Source organism: Schistocerca americana, chromosome 8 (assembly GCF_021461395.2).
Source record: "Schistocerca americana isolate TAMUIC-IGC-003095 chromosome 8, iqSchAmer2.1, whole genome shotgun sequence".
Classification (NCBI taxonomy): domain Eukaryota; kingdom Metazoa; phylum Arthropoda; class Insecta; order Orthoptera; family Acrididae; genus Schistocerca; species Schistocerca americana.
Genome location: NC_060126.1, coordinates 187,902,169 through 187,921,382, shown reverse-complemented (window position 1 = coordinate 187,921,382; position 19,214 = coordinate 187,902,169). Strand labels below are relative to the sequence as shown.

Sequence of the window (19,214 nt, the reverse complement as noted above, 5' to 3'; positions counted from 1 at the left end):
CTCCAGAACCTGTATTGCACTCTATTCATGGATAATAAACAAACAGTTGCCGGCCGTTGTGGCCGAGTGGGTCTACGCACTTCAGTCTGGAAACGCGCTGCTGCTAAGATCGCAGGTTCGAAACCTGCCTCGGGCATGGATGTGTGTGATGTCCTTATGTTAGTTACGTTTAAGTAGTTCTAAGTCTACGGGACTGATGACCTCAAGTCCAACAATGTTTAGAGCCATTTTTGAAACAAACTGTTATTATTTCTACTTGTGCATTTCAATTCTGCCTGGTTGCACCACTTGGCAACGGACATAAAACCATCTCTTAACAGTCAATATTTGTTTCATTTCCAGCCCTCCCCCCTCCTTGACCCCTCCTCCTGGGCGGTTCATTGTTTCATCGGACAATGTATACATCGTGAATCTTCTAAAACTTGGACCGCAAATATTGTGGGAATGGAAAGTGCTAGTGGCGCGTAGTTTTCACAGAATGGATTGGTAGTCATGGGCTCATATTTTTAGTCAATAAACAGATTGTAATAATACTTATAAAGTGTATTTTTCATACAAACATACACTTTTTAAATGGGATAATGCCTATCGACATTAACAAACAAAAATTAGGGTAAATTAGAATGTCAGTGGTGTTTGTGGCAGGATTCTAGTGTGAGTTGTTTACGAGATATAGTACTTTGAAAAATTTAAACACCGACTCTTGTACAATACCCGTGGTAGCACACACTAAAGAACAACACAAATGCGTACAATAGTTATTTGGATGCTGACCAATAATGAGACAACTGACCATCGCAAGTTGTCTTCAAAATGACCACTGGTAGCAGGAATAAACACTTCCAGTCTGGTGTGAAACGACTGATGCACATATGCTAACATTTCAGCGGAGATGTCGGAGCAGGCTGCAGTAATACATTATGTTGCATATCATCAGATGTGTAGTTGAGATGTCCTTGTAGACAGTGTCTTTCAGCTTTCGCCACAGAAAAAAGTCTACAGGCGTAAAATCTGGGGAAAAGGCAGGTCATTTGACTGTAAGAGTGCCTTAGTAGTTACTTTTTTTGCGTACTTCTTGTTGCCAGATGGCAACACCATGCATGTATACATCGGAGGATATTCTAAGGATTTAGTTGATCGTTTCCTCCACAGAAGGCATCACAGTCTTGAATTGAGGAGAAATGCAACAAAGAGCGCTCCAGTGAATACTCACTGTTGAGCATTAAGTTGCGTAATGTAATTATAAACTGACACAACTTCAGTCAAGTAAAAAATAATTTATCATGTTACAGAGATCTAATAGGAGTAGAAAACATGTTAAACACTAATTTTTTACTTAAAAGTAAGTTTCTGTGTAACGGCAACACTATTCATTCATAGGATTGTCGCGTACTTGCTTAGAAAGCTTGCACGCAGCGCTGACGAAATTTCTGCAGTTTCAGTGAATTGATGCTCTTTCTTTTATAAAATTAGCTATCATGAATCCTGAAAAAGTTAATTTGTGGATGACGATGGACGATTAAAGTAGTTGACAGAAGAAATTCGGTTTTCAATACCAGTTCCGAATGAAAGTGAAGATGACAGTGGTGATGAATATAAAATATGTGACACCAGCAATAAATCCGTGAAATCACACAGTGCAACTGTTAATTTTATAGAATCCAATGTGAGTTTAAATGATTGTGCTGGGCAGTCAATCAATGCAGACACCTCGGTAGTTGCAGTAGGAACTACAAGTACGAGAGGCGGTTCTGCTGCAATATCTGCGCAAGGTAAGAACGATACATCACAGATAAAGAAAATACGAGATGTGCTGTGGAAGAAAGGAGAGATGAAGTATGTAGAGCAACCGTTTCTTGGAAAGGAAGCTTTACCAGATGAGCTATTAGCAAGGGAAACTCCATATGACTTCTTTTCGTATTTTTTTCAATGAAAATATTTTGGAGTTGAGTTGACACGGATCTACTCTTTATAGTACCCAGATGAATTTGTGTAATACCAGCAATGTTACCGTAGAAGACATTCAAAAGTTTTTAGATGATTGTATCCTCTCTTCTGTTGTAACACTGAAGAATGTGAGGATGTATTGGAATAACATTGTGGGCCCATCAGTTGTACAGGACAATATTACTGTCAATAAATTTGAGCAAGTGAGGCGCTTCTTACACTTTCAAGACAATTTAGCAAATACTAATGGAGAAGACAAGCTCAGAAAGCTAAGACCTATTTTTAAGCACCTGAATGAAAAATTTGGTTCAGTTCCAATGGAGGAGTCATTAACTGTAGATGAACAGATGTGTGCTACCAAAGCCAGGCACTGTCTCAAAATGTACATGCCAGATATAAATATGGCTATAAACTGTTTTTACTTTGTGGTGTATCTGGGTATGCTTACAAAATGGAGATGTATGCAGGACACGAACATGAATGGGACAAGATTGATGCAGAGCCGGATCTTGGTGCCAGCAGCAATGTGGTTGTTAGATTATGCAGGAATGTACCACAGAATGTAAATGAGAAAATTTACTTTGATAATTATTACACATCAATACCGCAAATGCATTATTTGAAGGGAAGAGGTATTTTATCTCTAGGAGCTGTTAGAAGAAGTAGAGTTCACAATAAGAAACTCTCAGACGACAAGTCCCTGAGTAAAGAGGAAAGGGGTAAACTACTGGAGTTTATTGGAAATTATGAAGGAACAGAGATCTCAAATGTACTCTGGAAGTACAACAAGACAGTCATGTTGTTATCCATGTTTGTAGGAAGTGACCCTGTAAGCAATGTAAAGACAAATGATAGAAGTAGGAAGGAACATATTTTTGTATCTTGTCCAAAAATTGTGCAAACTTATAACAAGCATATGGGGGGAGTGGATCTTCTAGACAGTCTCATTGGCAGATACAGAATCATAATGCGGAGTAAGAAGTGGTACTTTCGAATATTTTACCATCTTGTTGATGTAGCCACAATCAACAGCTGGATTTTGTACCACAGAGTTAACAGAATCCGCAACCCAGTGTCTCAAGCTGAGGAGCTCCAGTTAGCAAATTTTAGGATTGAACTGGCTGAAACTTTGCTAAAAATTGGCTTAAGTTCTACAACGAAGAGAGGAAGGCCAAGTTTTATAGAGAAACCACCAGCAAAGAAAAAGAAGACAGCTTCACACCACCCAACTAAAAATGTCAGATTCAATCAGGTCAGACACTGGCCTGTTTATTTATATAAAAAACAAAGGTGCAAAAATGAAAATTGCAAAGGTTATACCATTATTAAATGCGAAAAATGTAACACGGAGCTTTGTCTTAACAAGAAAGGTAACTGTTTCACTAAATATCATGTACTGTGATTTTAAAGTTTTCAGATTTATTTCACAGAACTCTCCTGCTTTAAATTCCACTGAGATCAATAATATGAAATTTAAATTCAAACTCAAATATCTCATAAAATCTTTGTTCCATAAAATGTATTTGTTACTTAATTTTCCTGTTTGATTTGCTGTTGTAACAGCTTTGGCAACTGGAGAGTGTGTTACGTCTAAACGCATGCTTTGGCAACTGGAGAGTGTGTTACATCTAAACGCATGATGTTGCCGAATGGCTGCAAGTAATAAATAATGACTTTTACATTGTTAAATGAGTTATATGATTTTTTGGGTATTTTTCCCCTTAATTGGAGAACATTTTCTACAATATATATTTTTTTGTACTAAAATAAAAATTCATGCAATTTAGGGTTAAAACTTCTTGCGCGATGCAGTATTCTTTCACGCATTTCAGTGTTAATGACATCTATCTCCTGAACTATGATAAGTACATGGTTGTTACCCCAACATCATTTGTTGTCTGACCGAGACCCCATGTGGTTATTTGTTCTACCTCTGATGAACAAAATAAATGTTTTATTTCAATCAGTTTGTTTTATTTTTTAACATGCATTTTTTTCCAATACACATACAAAAAGAGGAGTGACATTAGCATAATCTGAAAGTACTATGTATTCGCTATCTAGAACTATAAAATAAGCACTTCAACGGGAGACTACTCCTCAGTAAATTATTCTTTCACATTTTCGTTGAGAAAACACTTGAGAAAACATAATAAGACAGAAGACATTCACAGTCTCCCTTAGCTAGGAGACCGTGAGTTGTTCTGAAATGCAGCTGCCGGGCGGTCAAGTGATGGTAATAGATGGCTGAGGTGGGCTAATGCGGCTGTTGCAGTAAAGTCACAACTTTAAAATGTGATTGATAATGATGTGGCAAAACAGGCATTGCTCGATTGACATTATCATATTTGTGGCACTGCCTTAATTAGGTGTGGGCCTTGCTTCATAGATAACAGCAGTTCACATTGATAGCACTGCATATTGGTGCAGCTCGTGGTACCTTATGCTGTGGCAGCTGTGGGAGGCTTGTAGTAAAACAGCACTGTGGAATCCTCTATTTACAAGTGATTTCCAGAAGTAAAGTGTGGGCTTAACCTGGCCTGGAGTACACGTCAGCAACAGCCATTTATGCTGGGGCCAGCCTGGCATACACTGCAGAGGGTGTTTGTTGTTTTCAGTGGATACAAAAACAGGTCATATTTTCAAAGAACTTGGCAGTATGAGCCCACTTATCACTATGAACTTGCACCCTTCAGGCCTGGGGGCATGCATTGATTCAGTTGGGAAGGGTTTCATAAAGCTGTTGTATCATCTCCGGAGGCAATCTGAGCCATAACTGACACAACTGGTCCTTGATATCCTGGATTCTGGTATTGGAATGGAGTTAACATCTGAACTGGTCCCGTATGTGTCTATTGGGGACAGATCTGGGAGTCTTGCTGACTATGGAAGAGCCTCAACATCACGCACACATTTCAAGGAGACACATGTCCTGTGTATTGTCGCTATGAAAAAGGGTACAACAATACTGTTGCCTGGGAGATAACACATGAGAATGCAGTATACCTGTGACATAATGTTGTGCCATCAGAGTTCCCTCAATCACCACTGGTCTTGTCCTGAAGCCATACATGGTAGCTCCTCACCCCACAACATCAAAAGTGACACCACTGTGCTTCTCCAAAATATTGGAAGAACGGGTTTTCTCCCCAAGCCACCACTATATTTGCCGACAATGGTGATCTGTGGTAGTGCGTGGACGTGATTCACAGCTGATCACAATGCAATGCCGTTCATCAGTGTCCATGCTTCCCCATCACAGTATCACTCCAAATGCAGCTGTTTGTGGTAAGGTCTTATGGGACCAAACTGCTGAGATCATCGGTCCCTAAGCTAACGCACTGCTTCATCTAACTTATGCTAAGGACAACACACACATCCATGCCCGAGGGAGGACTCGAACCTCCAACGGGGGTGGGGGGCATGCAGACCATTCTAATGCTTTGGACGACTTAAAGTGGTGAAGTATGTGTGCAAACTCCCACTTCTTTAACAATACGACTTACTTGGAATTGTCAGCCAACTTTCCTTGCTGGTTAGCTTGCTGCTCCAACCTCCTTTTCTCTTCTTCTCCGAAATATATTTGCTAGGAACAGTAATTTCTCAAGACTCTTTCTACTTATAAAAATAAGCAGGTGTATGCCATTTCTTTTGCTTCACTTAACGACGTATATTTGAACATCAAACTTTTTACAAATTTCAGTCACCACATAAACAAATACTATCAAGTAAGTCTCTTAACTTCTCCAAATGTTAGAAACAAAGTAGATTTACATATAAGGTAAGGTTGGCTTGATAACCTTGTCCTTTCCCAATATGAATTTCCATACACGTCGTATCCTCTCCATGTCCAAAACAAACATTAATTAACAATACTTCGTCAAAACACTATGTATCCCCCTCGTCAGATTGAACACATGATATTTTATACATAATCATTACGTACATTAATATCGTACATAATAACAATTCACATTTTAAAAGTATTCATTTATTACATGGGATTATATCGACGCACAAGTCACCGAAATGGCATCAAATCGAAAGACTTTCACCCAGCGAACGGTCTACCCAACGGGAGGTCCTAGTCACACAACATTTATTTATAGGTTTATATACTTTTTTTTTTTCACCCATAAATCTTTGTACTCTATAGAGCAAGCTTCCGCTTGTCGTCTTTCTACTGACTCCTTACTCGATGTGGTTTTTTTTCCGAACATAAGCATTTATTTATAATTTCAGTCCTCATTATTATTACTTAGGAATTTTGAGGACTCTTTCTTTAACCCCAATTGCAAACTTCAGGTGCTCATTACACTTGAGTACTTTATTCTAATTCTTTGTACTACTACTTTAGTATGTAATATTCTCATTATTTATTGTAGTCTGTAGTCTGGAGGAACTCTAGGCAAATGAAAGTGTTCTTTTTGACCCTTGTAAACTCACATAAAACATAATAAAGCTAGTGTTACATAGAATTCAAACTTACCAGAATAATCCTATAAAACATGTGACTTATGTCACGATACTGTCCCCTTCTGGTAGGATCAGTACCTATACCTTACTTGTGGGTTGACCATATGGGTGTCCTCCTCTTTCCATTCTGGCAGGTATGCCCCTTTATACAATATCCATATTTGTCAGGCCACAGGTCGTCCTATCTCCATGTAGATATGTCTGCCCTATATATTCAGTAAATGCTGGGTATACCACCCTTATCCTTTCTGAGTAGGCCTCATGGTTCATTACCCCCAGTATACATTCCTATGTATACTATAGTTAAGTATTTACTGGTAAAGCTGCAAATCTATTCTGCACTTCGCATTCATTTTTTTAATACATCATCCACTCGCTAGAGTCCTCCTCTACTCATAAACTTCTGTACCTGTAATAGATACCATGTCTGGATGTACTATTCAGTAGATAATATGTTTACTTAGGCTATATGAGTCCCACTATCTTAAAATTCATCAGAATATTTGTTTGACTGACATTCCTTAATGACTATCACAATTAACTCCTCTTTGGCTTATGTTCATTTTCATTACTCATGCATCCTTCTTATGTACATTCATTGTACAATCATCATGTTGTTGTTGTTGTTGTGGTCTTCAGTCCTGAGACTGGTTTGATGCAGCTCTCCATGCTACTCTATCCTGTGCAAGCTTCTTCATCTCCCAGTACTTACTGTGTTGTGGTTGGCAGGAGAGCCAACACCGTGTTACTAGAGGAGGCCGAAATGCACGCGTTTGAGCTCACGCAGGCTGCCAGCCGATTTAAAGACTACCACCTAGCAAGTGTGGTGTCTGGCAACCTACATCCTTCTGAATCTGCTTGGTGTATTCATCTCTCGGTATCCCTCTATGATTTGTACCCTCCATGCTGCCCTCCAATACTAAATTGGTGATCCCTTGATGCCTCAGAACATGTCCTACCAACCGAGCCCTTCTCCTAGTCAAGTTGGGCCACAAACTTCTCTTCTCCCCAATCCTATTCAATACTTCATCATTAGTTATGTGATCTACCCATCTAATCTTCAGCATTCTTCTGTAGCACCACATTTCAAAAGCTTCTATTCTCTTCTTGTCCAAACTATTTATCGTCCATGTTTCACTTCCATACATGGCTACACTCCATACAAATACTTTCAGAAATGACTTCCTGACACTTAAATCTATACTCGATGTTAACAAATTTCTCTTCTTCAGAAATGCTTTTCCTTGCCATTGCCAGTCTAAATTTTATATCCTCTCTACTTTGACCATCATCAGTTATTTTACCCCCCAAATAGCAAAACTCATTTACTACTTTAAGTGTCTCATTTCCTAATCTAATTCCCTCAGCATCATCCGACTTAATTCGACTACATTCCATTATCCTCATTTTGCTTTAGTTGATGTTCATCTTATATCCTCCTTTCAAGACACTATCCATTCCGTTCAACTGCTCTTCCAAGTCCTTTGCTGTCTCTGTATAGAGATTGAATAACATCGGGGAGAGGCTACAACCCTGTCTCATGCCCTTCCCAACCACTGCTTCCCTCTGATGTCCCTCGACTCTTATAACTGCCATCTGGTTTCTGTACAAATTGTAAATAGCTTTTCGCTCTCTGTATTTTACCCCTGCCACCTTCAGAATTTGGAAGAGAGTATTCGAGTCAACATTGTCAAAAGCTTTCTCTAAGTCTACAAATACTAGAAACGTAGGTTTGCCTTTCCTTAATCTAGCTTCTAAGATAAGTCGTAGGGTCAGTATTGCCTCACGTGTTCTGATATTTCTACGGAATCCAAACTGATCTTCTCCGAGGTTGGCTTCTACTAGTTTTTCCATTCGTCTGTAAAGAATTCGCGTTAGTATTTTGCAGCCGTGACTTATTAAACTGATTGTTTGGTAATTTTCACATCTGTCAACACCTGCTTTCTTTGGGATTGGAATTATTATATTCTTCTTGAAGTCTGAGGGTATTTCGCCTGTCTCATACATCTTGCTCACCAGATGGTAGAGTTTTGTCAGGACTGGCTCTCCCAAGGCTGTCAGTAGTTCTAATGGAATGTTGTCTACTCCCGGTGCCTTGTTTCTACTCAGGTCTTTCAGTGCTCTGTCAAACTCTTCACGCAGTATCGGATCTCCCATTTCATCTTCATCTACATCCTCTTCCATTTCCATAATATTGTCCTCAAGTACATCGCTCTTGTATAGACCCTCTATATACTCCTTCCACCTTTCTGCTTTCCCTTCTTTGCTTAGAAGTGGGTTTCCGTCTGAGCTCTTGATATTCATACAAGTGGCTCTCTTTTCTCCAAAGGTTTCTTTAATTTTCCTGCAGGCAATATCTATCTTACCCCTAGTGAGATAAGCCTCTATATCCACACATTTGTCCTCTAGTCATCCCTGCTTAGCCATTTTGCACTTCCTGTCGATCTCATTTTTGAGACGTTTGTATTCCTTTTTGCCTGCTTCATTCACTGCATTTTTATATTTTCTCCTTTCATCAATGAAATTCAATATTTCTTCTGTTACCCAAAGATTTCTACTAGCCCTCGTCTTTATACCCACACGATCCTCTGCTGCCTTTACTGCTTCATCCCTCAAAGCTACCCATTCTTCTTCTACTTTATTTCTTTCCCCCATTCTTTTCAATTGGTCCCTTATGCTCTCCCTGAAACTCTGTACGACCTCTGGTTTAGTCAGTTTATCAAGGTCGCTCCTTAAATTACCACCTTTTTGTAGTTTCTTCAGTTTTAATCTACAGTTCATAACCAATAGATTGTGGCCAGAGTCCACATCTGCCCCTGGAAATGTCTTACAATTTAAAACCTGGTTCCTAAATCTCTGTCTTACCATTATATAATCTATCTGAAACCTCTTAGTATCTCCAGGGTTCTTCCGTGTATACAACCTTCTTTTATGATTCTTGAACCAAGTGTTACCGAGCGAGGTGGCGCAGTGGTTACACACTGGACTCGCATTCGGAAGGACGACGTTTCAATCCCGCGTCCGGCCATCCTGATTTAGGTTTTCCGTGATTTCCCTAAATCACTCCAGGCAAATGCCGGGATGGTTCCTCTGAAAGGGCACGGCCGACTTCCTTCCCCATCCTTCCCTAATCCGATGACCACGCTGTCTGGTCTCCTTCCCCAAACCAACCAACCAACCAACCAAGTGTTAGCTATGATTAAGTTGTGCTCTGTGCAAAATTCTACCAGGCGGCTTCCTCTTTCATTTCTTAGCCCCAATCCATATTCACCTACTACGTTTCCTTCTCTCCCTTTTCCTATTGACAAATTCCAGTCACCCATGACTATTAAATTTTCGCCTCCCTTCACTATCTGAATAATTTCTTTTATTTCGTCATACATTTCTTCAATTTCTTCGTCATCTGCAGCGCTGGTTGGCATATAAACTTGTACTACTGTGGTAGGGGTGGGCTTCGTATCTATCTTGGCCACAGTAATGCGATCACTATGCTGTTTGTAGTAGCTTACCCGCATTCCTATTTTCCTATTCATTATTAAACCTACTCCTGCATTACCCCTATTTGATTTTGTGTTTATAACCCTGTAGTCACCTGACCAGAAGTCTTGTTCCTCCTGCCACCTAACTTCACCAATTCCCACTATATCTAACTTTAACCTATCCTACAAACCCTCCCATATACATCAAATCTTAAAATCTATAAAATATTCTATGCAAAATAGAAAGTCTAACCACTATAGTAGCCTACAATAATTATTTAAATTAGTCACATAATATCATGTTTTCCACAAATATAATAGTCCATTCAGTTTATTTTGTCTAGAGATCACCTTTTATCTGTGATTCACTTAATCCAGTCCTTAGGTTATGGTCATATGCAATTTCCTAGGTAATCAGATTATAGGATAGTTTATGAATTCAGAAATAGATGACAGAATAGTTTAAGATTTGAAGGGCATTCAGTGCAGGAAAACTATTTTGAAAGAAACACTGAAAACAGCTCGGGATCCGACGGTCATCACTCCGTCCGTTAACTCAGAATGTTAACGTCCGTGGGGGAGAGATGACTCCGCCCAGGTCCCATTGATATTGACTTCACTTGAGCAAGTGCAGACCAATACTTCTCTTTACATTTCTTTGGACATTTTTTCCACTGCAAAGCAATCACCACTTCACTAGGTAACACCACATTAGGACGAGTCTACTTTATCTTGGATAAGTTCAAATTTTCTCCATAGGTCATCCATACCTCTCTCGGTATCACTAATTTCAGAAGATAAATAGGAGATATGTTCCCGGACGTTACTTTCTCAGAAACTTTTTGATCTGTAAGTTCTTCCACCTGTTCCTCCCAACTATTTATAATGTCGGAGTTCGCTAGTTTCTCTCTGAAATTTCTTTCTACGGTATGTACTCATGTATTCACGCCCGTAATTTGCGACTGGATAATTGGTATTAACTTCTCTTGCTTATCAATGCTTTCTCTTACAGTATGTATCTCTGCTTTACAGCATCAAGCTTAACATTACATACATTTCCATACGAACCTAATTTTTCATTGATTTCGGTTTCTACCGTATTACATTTTTCCTCAATATCAAATTCTAACCTGTTTGCTTAATCTTGGAAAGTATAATTCTGCTTGTTGCTAAGGTCAGTGAACAGCTGGTTTACATGAATGTTCAAAGAACTCATTAACTCTTTCTTTAAATCTAACTTTACTATTTAGTGTGTGAAATTCAGTCTTTAGTAAACCTACATTTGTTACTTGACAATTCGAGGTTTCACTCTGGTCATTTAGAACTTCACTCTGAGCATTTAAACTAGAATGTACCAAACCTATTTCTTTCCTTAGAGTTTCATTCTGAGCATTTAATCTAGAAATTAAAGTTTCATTTAATTGTAAACTCTGGACTCCCAGTTTAGAATTTAACTGAGCATTTATTGAGTCTAATTTAAGACTCTGGTCTTTAATTAAATTTACTAACTCAGTCCAGTATGGCATTTTTATCCTGATTCTCATAGCCATAGCTGGTTGCTGACTTTCTTCTACTTGTGTCATGTTATCCATATTCTTATGCGTTTTAGATCTAGTAAACATTTAAAAACTTCATTCTAAGTGTAACAACTACACAAGTACACTTCACTCAACAGTTTATCCAACTTTACGCTCAAACAATAAAGTACTGTTTTATGCTCACCCGGCATAGAGTTTAGGCTGCTTCGGTGAGCGGATGTGGAATCGGCACGGTGAGCAGCAACTGGTGCCAGTGGCATCGAATGTAGATTTCTGCACCGACGTCGGTGAGTGGATGTGGGAGCAGGTCAGCACCAATGAACAGCAACTGGTGCCGGCGGTGTCGGATGTTGTTTTCTGCATATGTGTACTCACGATGTGTGAGAGCTGTATACTCCCCACACCAGGTCTTCTTCGTCGAATTGTTTTCGGCATATCTCTTCTTAGTCTAATACATCGAGGTTTTCTCTCTGTTCTTTTAACATTATGACTTTCTTACGTCTTCCCATTTTTTGCATTTTGTAATTTTCACCATTTGAATTTTTAAGCTTAGTCCAGTTTTTCGTAATGGTTCTCTCGTCTTGTTATGGTCGGTTGCTATGGCAACGTCTGATATCTTCTCATCTCGTTTTTGTCTCAAAATTCCTGTTTTCTTCTGTCCTTTCACACAGGTCGCCACATCCTAATGCTTTGCAATGTACGAGTCAGAAAAATAATATTTTCTTATGTTCGTAATGCGATGATAACATATACAAACTTTAGTGTCACCGTACTCGTCAATTAACGATGCATTTGTCTCGAAACCAAACAGAATTTTCTGCAGAATATAGACAAATGACTGCCAGAAATCAACTAAATAAAATTTATGAGAGAGTTGGTTTAATAACCATTCCTCTTCGTATTATGAATTTCAATACATGTCTTATCCTCTCCATGTCCAAAATGAAGAGTAATTAACAATACTTCAACGGTCCTTCTTTTTCTTTTTCACTACAGTAGTCAAAGTTATAAAACAGCACATAATACATGAACACTCCTTGTTCTTTCGCTACGGCTTCCACGGCACGACCGGCAAACATTTGTTGGCGCCGTTCGACTGCCATGTCTATAGTCGTCTCACAATAAACTTCAAACCTGCACATACAGACAGGTGATGCGCAGTAAATAGGCTCTCTCACACTTATATTTAAAATGTTGTGGGTTCACGATGGTAGAAGGCCGAGTGGTTCTAGAATTTATGCGGAACTTCTCGAAACACTACACTTTGACGAGGCGCTCAGACCACGCGGCTACCCCGCGCGGTGCAACTGTTTGCGTTTGATGTTAATGGTAGCCTATATATGGGACATAATTTCCTAACTCTGTCTGCTGCTAGTCTCCAACCAGTAGTGCAGAATGACACTGAATGTTGCAAGCAGTCCATTCCTTGTTTTTGGATAGCAAGCACAGACATGAAACTTCCTGGCAGAATAAAACTGGGTGCCAGACCAAGAGTTTGTCGTGTGCTTGAAGTGCAGAATGGCGGTCCTCCATTGTGGGGGTCAGACATGGTTGACCAGATCCTTGACAATGAGTATGCCTTCTCTTACATTCCAAAGCAGTTGAACACAGGGTTACTGTCACATCCAAATGCCCCACAAACGTGGCTATTGCAACATTCTACCTGTCAGCAAAATTGTAATTATCTAAATTATTGCAGTACTTGGAGCTGAAGATGGAGCCCAGAATGGTAATATAGCAATAGCCATTGTCAGCTGGCACTGGTCATTGACGTGCATGATCATACTACATGTACTGTCACTGAGCTGGATGCTGTCGCCTGTCCTGTTTCAGAGGTAACCACTCAGCCTGCAAGATCTGTGCAGGGTGGGACTATTGGTAGTTGGGAGCTCCAATGTTAGGTGCGTTATGGGCCCCCTTAGGGACTTGGCTAACAAGGAGGGTAAGAAAACCAATGTGCACTCCATGTGCATACTGGGTGGAGTCATTCCAGATGTGGAAAGGGTTCTCCCGGATGCCATGAAGAGCACAGCGTGCAGCCAACTGCAGGTGGTTGCTCATGTCAGTACCAATGATGTGTGTCGCTTTGGATCAGAAGAGATTCTCTCTGGTTTCGAGCAGCTAACAGAAGTGGTAAAGGCTGCCAGTCTTGCTTGCAAGATGAAAGCAGAGCTGACCATTTGCAGCATAGTCGACAGGACCGATTGCGGACCTCTGGTACAAAGCCAAGTGGGGGGTCTGAATCAGAGGCTCAGGCGGTTCTGTGACCGTGTAGGCTGCAGATTCCTCGACTTGCGCCAAAGGGTGGTTGGGTTTCGCGTTCCACTGAATAGATCAGGTGTCCAATACATGCAGGAGGCAGCTACACAGGTAGCAGGGGCTGTGTGGTGTGGACTAGGTGGTTTTTTAAGTTAGAGGGTCTTGGAAAAACACAAGATGGGCTTCAGTCACAAAGGGTGCAGACTGAACACAGGAAGAATATCGATGCAAAGACCATTGGTATAACAGTTGTAAATTGTCATAGCTGTGTTGGGAAAGTACCAGAGCTCCAAGCGCTTACAGAAAGCACTGATGCTCGAATCGTTATAGGCACTGAAAGCTGGCTAAAGCCGGATATAAGCTCAGCCAAAATTTTTACAAAGAACCTAATGCTTCTTCATCTCAAGTAACTATTGCAACCTACATCCTTCTGAATCTCCTTAGTGTATACATCTCTTGGTCTCCCTCTATGATTTTTACCCTCCACGCTGCCCTCCAGTACTAAATTAATGATCCCTTGATGCCTCAGAAAGTGTCCTACCAACTGATCCCTTCTTCTAGTCAAATTGTGCCACAGATTCCTCTTCTCCCTGATTATATTCAGTACCTCCTCATTAGTTACCTGATCTACCCATCTAATCTTCAGCATTCTTCTGTAGCACCACACTTCAAAAGCCTCTATTCTCTTCTTCTACAAACTAGTTATTGTCCATGTTGCACTTTCATAAATGGTTGCACTCTATACAAATACTTTCAGAAAAGACTTCCTGACACTTAAATCTATACTCGATGTTAGCAAACATCTCTTCAGAAACGCTTTCCTTGCCATTGCCAGTCTACATTTTATATCCTCTCTACTTTGACCATCATCAGTTCTTTTGCTCCCAAAATAGCAAAAGTCATCTACTACTTTAAGTGGTTCATTTCCTAATCTAATTCCGTCAGCATCACCTGATTTAATTAGACTACATTCCATTAACCTCGTTTTGCTTCTGTTGATGTTCATCGTATATCCTTCTTTCAAGACACTGTCCATTCCATTCAACTGCTCTTCCAAGTCCTTTTCTGTATCTGAAAGGAAATACAATGTCATTGGCAAACCTCAAAGTTTTTATTTCTTCTCCATGAATTTTAATTCCTATTCCAATTTTTTTCTTTTGTTTCCTTTACTGCTTGCTCAATATACAGACTGAATAACATCAGGAATAGGCAAGAACCCTGTCTCACTCCCTTCCCAATCGCTGCCTCCCTTTCATGCCCCTCAACTCTTATAACTGCCATCTGGTTTCTGTACAAATTGTAAATAGCCTTTCGCTCCCTGTATTTGGTCCCTGCTACCTTCGGAATTTGAAAGAGACTATTCCAATCAACATCATCAAAAGCCTTCTTTAAGTCTACAAATGCTAGAAATGTGGGTTTGCCTTTCCTTAATCTACCTCCTAAAATAAGTCATAGGGACAGTATTTCCTCATGTTTTCCAACATTTCTATGGAATCCAAACTGATTCTCCCCGAGGTTGGCTTCTACCAGTTTTTCCATTCGCCTGTAAAGAATTTGTGTTAGTATTTTGCAGCTGTGACTTATTAAACTGATAGTTTGGTAATTTTCACATCTGTCAACACCTGTTTTATTCGGGATTGGAATTATTATATTCTTCTTGAAGTATGACGGTATTTCACGTGTCTCATACATCTCGCTCACCGGATGGTAGAGTTTTGTCAGGGCTGGCTCTCCCAAGGCTATGAGTAGCTCTAATCGAATCTTGCCTACTCCTGGAGCCTTGTTTTGACTTAGGTCTTACAGTTCTCTGTCAAATTCTTCACACAGTATCACATCTCCCATTTCATCTTCATTTACGTCTTGTTCCATTTCCATAATATCGCCCTCAAGTACATCGCCCTTGTATAGACTCTATACTCATTCCACCTTTCTGCTTTCCCTTCTTTGCGTAGAACTGGTTCTCCATCTGAGCTCTTGATATTCATACAGGTGGTTCTCTTTTATCCAAAAGTCTCTTTAATTTTCCTGTAGGCAGTATCTATCTTACCCCTATCGATATTTGCCTCTACATCATTACATTTGTCCTCTAGCCATCCCTGTTTAGCCATTTTTCTCTTCCTGTCAATCTCATTTTTCAGATGTTTGTATTCCTTTTTGCCTCCTTTCTTTAGTGCATTTTTATATTTTCTTCTTTCATCAATTAAATTCATTATTTCTTCCATTACCCAAGGAATTCTACTAGCCCTCGTCCTTTGTTGCCTTTACTGTTTCATCTTTCAAAGCTTCCCATTCTCCTTCTACTGTATTTCTTTCTCCCGTTCTTGACAATTGTTCTCTAATGCTCTCTCTGAAACTCTCTACAACCTTGGGTTCTTTCAGTTTGTCCAGATCCCATCTCCTCAAATTCCCACCTTTTTGCAGTTTCTTCAGTTTTAATTCACAGTTCATAATCATTAGATTAAGGTCAGAGTCCACATCTACCCCCGGAAATGTCTTACAGTCTAAAACCTGTTTCTTAAGTCTCTGTCTTACCAATATATAAACCTTCTTGTGTCTCCAGGCCTCTTCCCCATATACAACCTTCTTTCCTGATTCTTAAACCAAGTGTTAGCTATGATTAAGTTATGCTCTGTGCAAAATTCTACCAGGCGACTTCCTCTTTCATTCCTTACCTCCATTCCTTATTCACCTACTTCTTTTCCTTCTCTTCCTTTTCCTACTGCCGAATTCCAGTCCCCTATGACTATTAAATTTTTGTCTCCCTTCACAATCTGAATAATTTCTTTTATCTCATCATACCTTTTTTCAATCTCTTCATCATCTGTGGAGCTAGTTGGCATATAAACTTGTACTACTGTGGTAGGTGTGACCTGTGTGTCTATCTTGGCAACAATAATTCATTCCTACACTGTTTGTAGTAGCTTACCCGCACTCCTATTTTTTTTATTCATTACTAAACCTATTCCTGCATTATCCCTATTTGATTTTGTATAATTTGTAACCCTGTATTCACCCAACCAGAAGTCTTGTTCCTCCTGCCACCGAACTTCACTAATTCCCACTATATCTAACTCTAACCTATCCATTTCGCTTTTTAAATTTTCTAACCTACCTACCCAATTAAGGGTTCTGATGTTCCATGCCCCGATCTGTAGAATGCCAGTTTTCTTCCTCCTGATAGTGGTGTCCGCCTGAGTAGTCCCCGCCCGGAGGTCCAAATGGGGGACTATTTTACTTCTCGAATGTTTTCCCCAGAAGGATGCTATCATCATTTAACCATACAGGAAGGCTGTATGCCCTCGTGAAAAATTACGGCTGTAGTTTCCCCTTGCTTTCACAGCCGTTCACAGTACCAGCACAGCAAGGCCATTTTGGTTACTGTTACAAGGCCAGATCAGGCAATCGGAACCACATGTTTGTCTCACCTGTCAACAGATACCCCTCTGTTGTGGTTTGACCTATGGTATGGCTATCTGTATCACTGAGGCACGCAAGCCTCCCCACCAACGGCAAGGTCCATGGTTCATTGGGGGGGGGGGGGGGGGGTGTCAGTACAATCTGAAAATCTACTCCCATCCTCCCACTAGAGGTATTGAACAAAATTGATAAGGGTTGCGTGGCCACTTTCTGACAAACTGCCCATCAGCTTATGTCTTACGATATTTAACCAATGTTTGTTTGATGATTTTTCTGACAATTCACCGGAATGAGTGGCTGTCATTGTCAAAGCTTCACCCACCATTGCTGGTGGTGGACTAGAATAGTTTCAACAAGAGCTGGACGGTTCATGACCGCACATTTTATGTGCCTGGTGTGCCAATGTCCAAGGAATTTTCTGTGGTCATTTTCGGTGGAATATTCCTCTTGCAACCCCCTCCCCCCCCCCCCTCCCCCCCTACAGGAACCATGGACCTTGCCGTTGGTGGTGGGGAGGTTTGCGTGCCTCAGCGATACAGATGGCCGCACCGTAGGTGCAACCACAACGGAGAGGTATCTGTTGAGAGGTCAGACAAACATGTGGTTCCTGAAGAGGGGCAGCAGCCTTTTCAGTAGAAGCCCATGCCTACTACAGTAGTACAAGTTTATATGCGAACTAACTCTGCAGATGATGAAGAAATTGTTGAAATGTATGATGAGATAAAAGAAAATATTCAGGTAGTGAAGGGAGACGAAAATTTAATAGTCATGGGTGACTGGAATTAGAGAGTAGGAAAAGGGAGAGAAGGAAACATAGTGGGTGAATATGGATTGGGGCTAAGAAATGAAAGAGGAAGCATAACTTAACATAAATTGTAAGACATTTCCAGGGGCAGATGTGGACTCTGACCACAATCTATTGGTTATGCACTGTAGATTAAAACTGAAGAAACTGCAAAAAGGTGGAAATTTAAGGAGATGGGACCTGGATAAATTGACTAAACCAGAGGTTGTACAGAGTTTCAGGGAGATCATAAGGGAACAATTGACAGGAATGGGGGAAAGAAATACAGTAGCAGAAGAATGGGTAGCTCTGAGGGATGAAGTAGTGAAGGCAGCAGAGGGTCAAGTAGGTAAAAAGACGAGAGCTAGTAGAAATCCTTGGATAACAGAACAAATATTGAATTTCATTGATGAAAGGAGAAAATATAAAAACACAGTAAATGAAGCAGGCAAAAAGGAATACAAATGTCTCAAAAATGAGATCGACAGGAAGTGCAACATGGCTAAGTGGGATGGCTAGAGGACAAATGTAAGGATGTAGAGGCTTATCTCACTAGGGGTAAGATAGATACTGCCTACAGGAAAATTAAAGAGACCTTTGGAGAAAAGAGAACTACTTGTATGAATATCAAGAGCTCAGATGGAAACCCACTTCTAAGCAAAGAATGGAAAGCAGAAAGGTGGAAGGAGTATATAGAGGGTCTATACAAGGGCGATGTACTTGAGGACAATATTATGGAAATGGAAGAGGATGTAGATGCAGATGAAATGGGAGATCCGATACTGCGTGAAGAGTTTGACAGAGCACTGAAAGACCTGAGTCGAAACAAGGCCCCAGGAGTAGACAACATTCCATTGGAACTATTGATGGCCTTGGGAGAGCCAGTCCTGACAAAACTCTACCATCTGGTGAGCAAGATGTATAAGACAGGCGAAATATCCTCAGACTTCAAGAAAAATATAATAATTCCAATCCCAAAGAAAGCAGGTGTTGACAGATGTGAAAATTACCGAACTATCAGTTTAATAAGACATAGCTGCAAAATATTAACGTGAATTCTATACAGACAAATGGAAAAACTGGTAGAATCCTACCTCGGGGAAGATCAGTTTGGTTTCCGTAGAAATGTTGGAGCACGTGAGGCAATACTGACCCTACGACTTATCTTAGAAATAGATTAAGGAAAGGCAAACCTATGTTTCTAGCATTTGTAGTCTTAGAGAAAGCTTTTGACAATGTTGACTGGAATACTCTCTTTCAAATTCTAAATGTGGTAGGGGTAAAATACAGGGTGCAAAAAGCTATTTACAATTT

General features: G+C 40.2%; 1 protein-coding gene across 1 annotated transcript in view; it reads left to right on the top strand.

Annotated features, from left to right (window-relative positions):
• Nucleotides 1–2,398: 2,398 nt before the first annotated feature.
• LOC124545658 (piggyBac transposable element-derived protein 1-like) overlaps nucleotides 2,399–19,214 on the top strand; it is a 28,282-nt gene continuing 11,466 nt past the window's right edge. The window contains exon 1 of the mRNA XM_047124606.1: nucleotides 2,399–3,199. Coding sequence (XP_046980562.1) covers nucleotides 2,399–3,199 — 801 coding nt within the window. The remainder of the gene's footprint in view (nucleotides 3,200–19,214) is intronic.